Source organism: Arachis ipaensis, chromosome B03, assembly GCF_000816755.2.
Source record: "Arachis ipaensis cultivar K30076 chromosome B03, Araip1.1, whole genome shotgun sequence".
In the NCBI taxonomy this organism is placed as follows: Eukaryota; Viridiplantae; Streptophyta; class Magnoliopsida; order Fabales; family Fabaceae; genus Arachis; species Arachis ipaensis.
In genome coordinates, this window is record NC_029787.2 from 35,918,228 (window position 1) to 35,930,017 (window position 11,790).

An 11,790-nucleotide genomic window follows, 5' to 3' on the forward strand; every position below is an offset into this window, starting at 1 on the left:
TCTTAGCCCCCTTTTTTGTTGCTAACACTTGCTGAATTCAGAGGAGACTTTTCTGTTTTGGCTCGTCTCTGGACACGAGACTTTTTCTTTTATCTCGTCCCTAGTCACGAGACTTTTTGTATTGTCTCGTCACTTTGCACGAGACATTTTTAGTTTTTGCTCCTGTGCAGTATAAAACAAAAATGGAGAGGGAGAGAAGAAAGATTACACCCAGATATATCCTGGTTCAGCTGCTAAGTGCAGTGCAGCCTACATCCAGTCTCCATCACAACAATGATGGAATTTCACTATAATCAACCTGATTACAAACTGTAAAGTGCTAACCCAACTTACAAGGGGATTCCCACAGAATCATGAAACATAACATAGATGAACAAAGGAACTCTAAGACATCTATCGCTTTTTGTTTTAATTTTGCACTCTCTGCCTTTTTCCGCTCTATGGCTTTTTCATACAAACCTCACTGTTTGCCTTTTTTCCATGAGACTCAAGACATGACAAAATTAAACAGAAAAATACAAAACAGAATACATTGAAGGAGAAGAGAAAACTGTTAGCTCAGGTAGCTCTAAGAATTCTGTGCCTTGCCCTCTCAAATTTTTTCAACTGGTAAAAAAAACCTTTTCAGCCAACAATCACAAAACAAGAATTACATAGGGCTGAATTTTAATTTATTGGGCTTGGGATCTTTCTTTTTATTTCGGCCCAATTATAAAACCTGCAACACAAATTTATTAATTAACATATGTTAGATGAAAATCAAATTAATAATTTTGTAATTAAATGTTTAATAATGTTTAGTCATCACAAATATTAATTTAGAGTTTTCCAAACTCATCAATCTCCCCCTTGATGACAAACATTATTAAAATTGAAATGGAAAGAAATTTAAAAATTGAGTAAAGAATACTCCCTTTGAAGATTGAATTTCTCCCCCTTTCTAAATGTCACATGGCTCCCCCTTGATGTATGCTTATTTTACCAAGGGAAGCACTACCTGTAACATTTTAATCAAGCTTAAAGAACAATGTTATTTAGCATATTATATGATGCTAAATGCTTGATTTATGAGCAGTTTTAATTGATAATCAAAACTCATTTGATATCATAAACTGATTTTCTGCTCAAAGTTTTTCATACATTAAAATAGTATCTAAATATTTTTCAAACATTTTTCTGTGAGGATATCAGAGTAAACAAAATGATGGAAAAATATTTAAAGTACACATGATCAAAACAAGGCAGTTTTTATACTTTATATAATTTAAAGGAACTGCCAAAATAAGTTTTCAATCCAACAAGTTTATCAATTATAAATCAACAGCCAGGCATCAAAATAAATCAAACATCATTATAAACCAAATGCCATATGCAGTTCAAGCAGCAGTGACCATGGTAAAACAAATGCAATAACACATGCATTCTTTGAACAAGGGTGATCATGAATTTTCAAATTGAAAATTTCATCCCCTGTTCTTATCCCCTGTTCCAGTTTCAATTTTAGAAACTTAATTTCCTCCCCCTTTTGTCATCACGGGGGCACCTGCACAAAATATGATTAACACAACAAAATATTCAAGATAAAGTAGCAGAAGTATATCACAGTATCCTAGAGATTATCCTAGAGCAGTGAGTATCAAGTCATGCTCCTACAAAAAAAAAAAAACAGATTGAGCCTAATGGAGCCAATATCAAATAACATTAAAACAATAGTCATCAATCATCTGATAGATGAAAAGCAAAGTCCTCAGCGCCTTCTTCACTATTATCTCCCAGATCCTCCTTAAGGGTTGCTAACATCAGGCCAACCCTTTCTTTGCAATTTTTCCAAGCTTTCTCGCTCTCAGAGGCTTTCTTGCGAGCCTCTTTGTGAGATTGAATCATCATGTCTGCCATGTTTGAGAATTCACCCAAAATTTCTTTGATGGATTTGACTGTTTTGGAAGACTCTGGCCGAGTCTCATTGTCACTATCCGATCCCACATATTTGCCCCCTTTGGTTCCTTAGTCGCTCCTCCTCCTCTAATTGAGGATACTTTATTTTCCACTGCCTCATTCAACAGATCAACTTTAAAGTATTCAAAAATTCTTGTTAAAAACATACCATAAGGCAGATTAGCCTTTTTGGTGCTTCTAACAGAATCCCACATATGCCTAATCATAATATAGCCAAAAGATATAGGAGTAGAGGTAACCAAAGCAAATAATATGAGACAGTCAGAAAATGTTACTCGGTTGTGTGAGCCGCTTTGGGGAGTCAAAATATGGGTGATGATTCGGTGAAGCAGAGAGTTGACTGGTCCTAGAGCTTTGCGGGTTGGAATCGTTCCATGCAAGCCAGAAAGATTCTCGCAAATGTGCTGAAGAACTGCTTTGTATGAAACGCCAACTTGTGTATCCCATTTATCTACCATATACGCTCGCGGTCCTTCATCCTTGAAGCCCAGGGCCGCTCCAATGGTCTCAGAATCAAGGGCTATTTGAACCATTTTGACATAGGAATGAAGAGTGCCGTCAATGAGTCGCATATTGGCGTAGAACTCTCGGATGAGGCCAGGATAGACTAGTTTCTGGATGAGAAGAAGGGGCTTCCAGTTGAGGAGTTCAAACAGAGAGGAGATGTTGATGTCCTTGTTAGTGAGAGTGTCGAGATTCACAAGGTAGGTTGTACATAGATGACGTTTTTCCATAACCTCATTGTGAAACTCAAAAGAAGTACAAGAGTTGAATCTGCTAGGATCAAAGTGGGAGTGAGTCTTGCCATACTTGTTTCTGAATTCCAGGGATTTCAAGTTTGGAGGTTCGGTGGTGTCGTGAAGAGCAAAACCCTTCGTCTTTTGAGCACTCTTCCCGGATGCATGGGGAGTTGATCTCTTTGGTGGTGATTGTGGAGGGGAAGGAATGGGAGAAGTATGAGACTCCTCTTCTTCTGTCACGGGAACACTTTTCTTCTTCCTTGAGGAAGTTTTTGTGGCAATAACCTTTCTTCTCATTGTGTCTGTGCGTTTTGATGGGGGTGAGGGTGATGAAGATGATATAGAATGGATGTGAATGTGTGTGTGTGATTGTGGAGTAGACTGTTTTTGAGAGAATAGAAGCCTTTCACTTTTTCTTGGCGCGGTTTTCTTTTTCATGGTGATGGAAGAATGAAATATGAAAGGTTAGGGAGATAACCGAATTGAGTGGGAGAGAGAACCAAGGTGAGTGACGAATTAAATGAGGTTTGGAGAGAGAATATGAAGAGAGTAATGACCATTAGTGGGCGGTTAATGACCATTATGGGTGGTTATTACCCAAAAAAAATGATTTCCCTCTTAACTTTTGAAATCTAAAACTGAAAAGTTGTTGCCTTAAATCAAGGGATTAGATGGAGAGAAGGATTTTGATTTGACAATAACCACTTCCAAAAAGATTTGATGACACAAGAAGGAGATTCTTATTTGTAGAGAGATAACTGCCATAACTGTTAAGGTGGGGTCAAGAGGTTTTGGTGGGGCCCATAAAATTTGAACTTCAGCGTTGCCTCCCCCTTGATCATAGCTCCTCCAACAAGCTTGCATTTTTATCTCGTCCAAACCTACGAGACAAAACTGGACAGTGTTAAAAAAATTCACAAATTTTCAATGAAACTTAAATCAAACATTCCCAAACTTTTTCTTAAGCTACAAAATCTGTCTTCACAGAGGGGTTTTGTAAAAATATTAGCAATTTGGTCTTCAGATTTTACAAATTGAATATCAATAGTTCCCTTTTGTACATGTTTCCTAATAAAGTGATATTTTATCTCAATATGCTTTGTTCTTGAGTGCAAAACAGGATTTTTTGAAATGTTTATAGCACTCATATTATCACAAAATAAGGGTATACTATTGATTTTCAATTTGTAATCTTCTAATTGTGTTTTTAACCAAATTAATTGAGTGCAACATGCAGATGCGGAAATGTATTCTGCTTCAGCGGTGGATAAAGCCACTGTGGCTTGTTTCTTGCTTGACCACATGTTGAGTGAGCTTCCAAGGAAGCAACACATGCCGGACATGCTTCTTCTATCCACTCTATCTCCCGCATAATCTGCATCACAAAACTCTACTGCACAAAAGTCATCAGATTTAGGATACCATAATCCATAATCACAAGTTCCCTTAATATATCTAATGATGCGCTTAACAGCCGTGAGATGGGATTCTTTTGGGTGAGATTGGAACCTTGAACATACACCCACACTTTGGACAATATCTGGTCTAGAGGAGGTAAGATACATGAGTGAACCTATCATTCCCCTATACCTTGTTTCATCCACATCTTGACCATCATCATCCTTTTCAAGTTTTGTGTTAGGATGCATTGGAGTCCCCATTGATTTGGAATTTTCTAGGCCAAACTTTTTGATGAGCTCTTTTGCATACTTTCCTTGGTAAATAAAAGTACCACTAGGAGTTGTTTAATTTGGAGGCCAAGAAAGAAAGTAAGTTCTCCCATTAAACTCATTTCAAACTCACTAGTCATGAGTTTTCCAAACTCTTCACACAAGGAAATGTTGGCCGATCCAAATACAATGTCATCAACATAAACTTGAACAAGGAGTATATCATCATTAGATGCTTTAATAAATAAAGTAGTGTCGGTGGTACCCCTTTGAAATTGATTTTCCAATAAGAAGGCACTAAGCCTTTCATACCAAGCTCTTGGAGCTTGTCTAAGACCATAAAGAGCCTTAGTTAGTTTGAAAACGTGATTTGGAAACTCTTTATGTTCAAAACCAGGGGGTTGTGCCACATACACTTCTCTATCAATAAAGCCATTAAGGAAAGCACACTTAACATCCATTTGAAACATTTTGAAACCTTTATGGGCGGCATAGGCAAGAAGCAATCTAATTGCTTCCATTCTAGCTACCGGAGCAAAAGACTCATCAAAATCTATACCCTCTTCTTGATCATAACCTTGGGCCACTAATCTAGCCTTGTTACGAACAACTCGTCCATCCTCACCAAGTTTATTTTTAAATACCCACTTAGTACTCGTTACCTTCTTACCATCCGGATGAGGTACTAATGTCCAAACCTCATTCTTGTCAAATTGAGCTAGCTCCTCTTGCATGGCCTTGACCCATGATGGATCTTCAAGAGCTTTTTTGACATTGTTGGGCTCCATTTGTGACAAGAAAGCAAAGTTGCTAGGTTCGGTTTGCCTTTTGGTGGAGGATCTTGTTGTTACACCATGAGAGGGATCACCAATGATGAAGTCATGAGAATAACCCCTCATAGACTTCCATTCTCTAGGCTTTCGGACAGGTGTAGAGCTTTGATGAACTTCTGGTGGTCTCACTGTTTCAGTTGCTCGTGCCTGCTCAGGAGACAAAATGGAAATGTCTCCTCCAATCTGACGAGACAAAATTGGGCTGACAGATTCTTCATTTTGCACAGATTTGAGATTTTCTTTATTTGTTCCAGCCTCTTCATAATCTGAATCAATATCCTTCACAATATTTCCCAACAGCCACAATTTTTCCTTTTGCATCATCACCGAAAGTGACAAGCCCTCCATCATATTCATCAAGCTTTATGAAGAAGGTTGTCTTTCCGGTGATATGCCTAGAATATCCGCTATCTATATACCACATATTTTCATTCTTTTTGGATGCTAGGCACACTTACAAAAACAAGCTTAAGTAACCTTAGGTATCCAAATCTTTTTGGATCCTTTTACGTTAAACCATCTTCTATGTCCTAAGCCATTGTAATCAAAAACAATTTTATAAACCTTATCACCGACCATTCTTTCACCAAAGAAGCATTGAATGGGAAAATGTCCATTCCGATTGCATAGTCTACAAAATCTTGGAGTTGCTGTTTTGTTAAAGTAGGTGGGATCTTGAAATCTTGTATCATTAGAAGATGAAGCAATATTTTCAAAGTGAGATTTTTCAGATTTATAGAACCCCAACCCAACCTTATCATAAAGAGATTTTTGACTAGCCAAGATGTGATTCAGATTTTCAGAACTTTGGGTGAACTTGGCTAAGTCTTCCTTAAGTCTTTTAACCTCTTTAAGCAACTCTTCATTTTGCTTAAAACAATCTACATATGCAAGAACAGAATGGTTACTTTCACAGCTTCTAACTTGGGCTCTTAACTGTTTATTCTCTTCAACAAGGTCACAAGCAGTTTCGGCCTCTCTTATTTTTTCTTTTAAAAAACTGTTTTCAGCCTTGAGAATGGTGATTTGTTGTTCAAGTTCTTGATTTTCCAGCAGAAAACATCTTATTTTTTCAGAAAGGTGGTCTATCATAAGATAAAGATCTTCAGTATTAGGGTTATGAAAGACTACCTGGTCTATGTGGTCTGCTATGAGACATGTTTGTGACTTGGTCTCGGTTTCATCATCATCATCAGAGTCATTCTCCAAGTCTTCCCATGAGGCCATTAGTCCTTTCTTCTTTCCTTTTTTTGGCTTTTCTTCCTTCTTTAACTTGGGACAATCAGATTTGAAATGCCCCATTTCCTTGCAGTTGTAGCAAGTCACTTTGCTAAGGTCTTTCTTCACTCTCCTTGAGCTGCTGCCTTTGCTTTTGAGCTTAGCCATTTTCTTGAATTTTTTGCAAACAATACAAACTCATTTTCAGAAGAGTTATCACTGGATTCTTCGTCCAGAGGGTTAGTCATAGAAGAAAAATCAATTCCTTTCTTTTTTGAATCCTTTTTTAAATAGGTGTTTTCAAAAGCAAGAAGATTTCCTCTCAAATCATCAAGTGTCATGGAATCTAAGCTACTGCTCTCAGAAATAATTAAAGCTTTAGTTTCCCACTCTTTTGTGAGACATCTCAACACTCTTCTCACTAGCATAGATTCAGAGTGTGTAATTCTCAGAGCATCTAAGCCAACAATGATGGCATTGAACCGTTCGAACAGTTCATCAATGGACTTTCCTTCCTTCATTGCAAACATTTCATACTCTCTATTCAACATGTCTGTCCGAGTCTTCTTTACAATGGTGGTTCCTTCATGGGTGATTTGCAATTTGTCCCAGATTTCCTTTGCTATTGTGCATCTTGATACCCGTCGGTACTCCTCGAAGCTGATAGCACAGTTGAGCAGATTAACTGCCTTGGCATTTAATTCTATCTTCTTTCTATCTTCCTCAGTCCATCTTGCTTCTGGTTTGAGAGAGACTACTCCTTCAGCACTTGTAACAGTTGGATATTGAGGTCCTTCCAAGATGATTTTCCAAAGTCTGTAATCCACTGCTTGTACAAATATCTTCATCCTCTCCTTCCAATAGGTATAATTTTTCCCATTGAAAAGAGGTGGTCTGTTGCTTGATTGACCTTCAGTCAGATTATAGGACACCACATTTGCGCCACTGTTTTCTGCCATGAGGATCTTTACTCCAAGCTGCAAAGCTTGATCTCTTTGAGACCAAGCTCTGATACCAATTGATGGTTTCAGTGGCTAAGAGAAGGGGGGTTGAATCTTAGCCCCCTTTTTTGTTGCTAACACTTGCTGAATTCAGAGAAGACTTTTCTGTTTTGGCTCGTCTCTAGACACGAGACTTTTTCTTTTATCTCGTCCCTAGTCACGAGACTTTTTGTATTGTCTCGTCACTTTGCACGAGACATTTTTAGTTTTTGCTCCTGTGCAGTATAAAACAGAAATAGAGAGGGAGAAAAGAAAGATTACACCCAGATATATCCTGGTTCAGCTGCTAAGTGCAGTGCAGCCTACATCCAGTCTCCATCACAAACATGATAAAATTTTACTATAATCAATCTGATTACAAACTGTAAAGTGTCAAAGACAAGCCATGCTTCAAGAATCTCCCTTGCTGGCTGAATCTTCATCTTCCATTTTTGAGCATGAAGAGCTCAAGATTGCTTCACCAAATCTAACCATATTTGGTGAAAATCTCAGCCACAGCTCATTTTTATTTTAGTATGTTTTCTTGCCATCATTAGCTTGATGGTCTTGATGCATGCAACTTCTTCTTTTTCTTGGTAGATGAACATAGCGTCCATAGCTTCCTGGACAAGGACCGAAGAAAAGAAGAAAGAGATGAGAGAGAATAAACAACTTAGAAGAAAAGCAATTCAATGTGATAAACCACTTTGTTGGTAAAAGTTGCTTTTACTCCCCTAGCTTAGAGTGGCGTGTATCATTATAGCCATCAATCAATTCAGCTGAAACTTTTCTCTCTCATAGTTCCCATGCATTAATTGGCAATGTAATAGATTTTGAAATCCATCACATGGTGAAATGCTTGGATCCGTTGGAAGCATTTTGCTTTCATTTTATCTTGGTTTCGGACCAAGCTTGGAAACATTCATCATCAATAAGATTTGGGCTTTGTAGCATTGAAATTAAAACTGGCCCAATCTAGTTAACATTTGCTTTCCTGATGAATTTTGTTTCGGATCAAGCAGGGAACAAATAGGAAAGCTTTCTTTGGGCTTATAGTAACAAAATTTATCTTGGCCCAACTGATAAAAAAAAAACCTTTTCAGCCAACAATCACAAAACAAGAATTACATAGGGCTGAATTTTAATTTATTGGGCTTGGGATCTTTCTTTTTATTTCGGCCCAATTATAAAACCTGCAACACAAATTTATTAATTAACATATGTTAGATGAAAATCAAATTAATAATTTTGTAATTAAATATTTAATAATGTTTAGTCATCACAAATATTAATTTAGAGTTTTTCAAACTCATCAATAAAGATAATCAAAATTTAGCTAGACTTCATTGTCATAACTCATAAGTAATATAAAATAGATCCAATGCTGTGTTAAATAAAGTAGAATTTAGATGTAGATGTCTTTATGTAAAGTTGCTAATTAAGACATAACAATTTAGTCAAATGTATTAAATTATTTAATACTTTTGGACTAATAATTTCATATGAAAATAACTCTTTACCCTTAAATAATAATTTTGTATTTTGCTATACACAAAACAAACAGGGAAGACATTTGAGACAATAGATCCGAGAACAGGAGAGGTAATAGTGAAGATCAGTGAGGGAACTAAAGAAGACATTGATGCTGCTGTTGCAGCGGCGCGTGAGGCATTTGACACTGGTCCATGGCCCCGCATGACCGGAGTTGTACGGACTTTTATCCCTCTTTAATTTCTTCTGTTATTTTTTCTAGAACTACTACTGTATAGAAAGCCAACACGTAATTGTAAATTCAGGTGGTTAACAAAATTTGTTATTTTTTATTAATATTTAACTAATATTTTATTCTATATTTTAATATTATTTTTTTTTTTCCCTCTTTTTCTCTTTCTGAATAATAAAAGAGAGTAAATGAATAAAATATAAGCATAGGTTTGGGTGTTAATGATATTGGCTGGTGTGGAAATGAAAATGAACAGGAAAGAGCAAAAATTATGGTGAAATGGGCAGAGCTTATTGAAGAAAATGGAGAAGAATTAGCGGCATTGGACACCATTGAAGCTGGTTTGCTATACCAATTAACCAAGTTTGGGATTCCCGCAGCAGCGGATATGTTGCGGTACTATGCTGGTGCTGCTGACAAGATTCATGGGGAGGTATTGAAGAGTTCTGGACAGTTCCATGCATACACATTAATGGAACCAATTGGTGTTGTTGGACACATCATCCCTTGGAATGTTCCTCTTATGATGTTCTTCACCAAGGTTGCACCTTCCATTGCAGCTGGCTGCACCATGGTCCTCAAACCCGCTGAACAGACCCCTCTCTCTGCTTTATTTGTTGCTCATCTAGCTAAGCTGGCATGTCTCTATTAATTAATTCATTCATTCATTTCCTTAACTAACTTATTTTTGAGTATATATTCAAATAAGTTTCTAAAGAGTTTCTAGGTTTTTAACTTATTTTTGTCACAAGAAAATTTTATTATGTTAGGATTTTTTACTTAATAAAAATAAGACATATAAGTCTTTTCATTATTCTTTTAATAATTTATTTATCCAAATAAAAATAATAGATATGAATAAGTTAATAATTTATATATCTTATTTTTATAAAATTTAAAAACTTAAATATAATAAAAAAAAAATTTTGAATGCAAACGTTCGAGTTAAATTTTTTAGGACCTATTTGGGTATATAGACTTTATTTTTTGTTTTTTTGTTTTTTTTGTAAGAGTAACATAAATAATTATATTATTCCAATAAATTGAAGGCTGGAGTTCCGGATGGAGTGCTTAATGTAGTACCGGGATTCGGTCCGACTGCAGGTGCTGCAATAAGCTCACACATGGAGATTGATAAGGTTAGCTTTACCGGTTCAGTTGAAACAGGGCGTGAAGTGATGCATGCGGCAGCTAGTAGCAATTTGAAGGCGGTTTCACTTGAATTAGGTGGCAAGTCTCCCCTCATTATTTTTGATGATGCTGATCTTGACAAAGCCGCTGACCTTGCATTCTTCGGCATGTTCTTGAACAAGGCATGTGGAATTGTGCTGTGCTTGCTTTCGTTACATCGAATAAACAAGCTAAGGCTAAGGCTAAGTCTAAGCAACATTTTTTGTAATTTCAGGGAGAAATATGTGCTGCTGGTTCTCGTGTGTACGTTCAGGAAGGGATCTATGATGAGCTTGAGAAGAAGTTGGTGGAGAAGGCAAAAGCTTGGGTTGTTGGAGATCCTTTTGATCCTAAAACCAACCAAGGACCTCAGGTATATATATGTAATTATTAATTGGCTGGATGGTCTAATATATAACATAAAAAAATTGAATTGCAGGCTGACAAGAACCAATTTGATAAAATTCTTTCCTACATTGAGCATGGAAAGAAAGAGGGAGCTACTCTTTTGACCGGGGGTAAATCCATCGGCACCAAGGGCTACTTCATTGAACCTACAATTTTCTCTCATGTAAAGGTAAATTCCAAGTCCACAATGTATCAAATTGGATAATTAGATAATAAATCATCACCATGCAATATTTTGTTTTTATTCATTAGGAGGACATGCGTATAACTCAGGATGAAATATTTGGCCCCGTGATGACGTTAATGAAGTTTAAGTAAGCTAAATCAATCACTTCAATATATTATTTAGGTAATTATGATTGATGAGTTAATTATATATGAGAATGTACATTCAACAGGACAATTGAGGAAGCCATTAAGAGGGCAAACAATACAAGATACGGGTTAGCAGCGGGGATAGTGACAAAGAACATAGACACAGCAAACACAATGTCAAGGTCCATTCGCGCAGGCATTGTTTGGATCAATTGCTATTTGATTCTTGAGAGTGACATTCCTTTTGGAGGGTACAAGATAAGTGGATTTGGTGGAAAAGATCTCGGTTTGAATGCACTTCACAAGTACTTGCAACTTAAATCTGTTGTAACTCCCATTTACAATTCTCCTTGGCATTGAATATTATATGTAACGTAATGTATCCCACTCCCTCCCATTTACACTTTAAATATCTATCTCCATCATCTCGTTAATAAAAATGGGAGGTTGCATGCGGTCAATTTTCCATGTCTATGCAAGCACACTCTTGGATCTTATATATGTATTCTATATTTAGGGTACTCTTCTATTTATTATCATTATATTGCCCCTATATATTTGTTAGATGAACTCAAAGTAACGGAGAAATGAGATGATTCTGTTCTTGATTTCACTGATTGTGCTATATATACATGTTATGAATGTGACTAACTAACTCTGATACACCTAACTACTATCTTAAGTAACTGATAATGCTTGTTTTCATTAATTAATTAATTAAATTGAACAGAGCACACCAGAACAAGTTAACAAATACCTCTTCCGCCCTATAAGAAT

The 11,790-nt window shown here is 36.5% G+C and overlaps 1 protein-coding gene across 1 annotated transcript in view; it reads left to right on the forward strand.

The window, feature by feature from the left end:
* The window catches only part of LOC107630301 (aldehyde dehydrogenase family 2 member C4), a 12,219-nt gene extending 596 nt beyond the window's left edge, over positions 1 to 11,623 (forward strand). Inside the window, exons 2-8 of the mRNA XM_016333401.2 lie at positions 8,962 to 9,104; positions 9,377 to 9,757; positions 10,170 to 10,433; positions 10,526 to 10,663; positions 10,730 to 10,867; positions 10,951 to 11,012; positions 11,097 to 11,623. Of these exons, the coding sequence (XP_016188887.1) occupies positions 8,962 to 9,104; positions 9,377 to 9,757; positions 10,170 to 10,433; positions 10,526 to 10,663; positions 10,730 to 10,867; positions 10,951 to 11,012; positions 11,097 to 11,373 (1,403 nt within the window). The 3' untranslated portion in view covers positions 11,374 to 11,623. The remainder of the gene's footprint in view (positions 1 to 8,961; positions 9,105 to 9,376; positions 9,758 to 10,169; positions 10,434 to 10,525; positions 10,664 to 10,729; positions 10,868 to 10,950; positions 11,013 to 11,096) is intronic.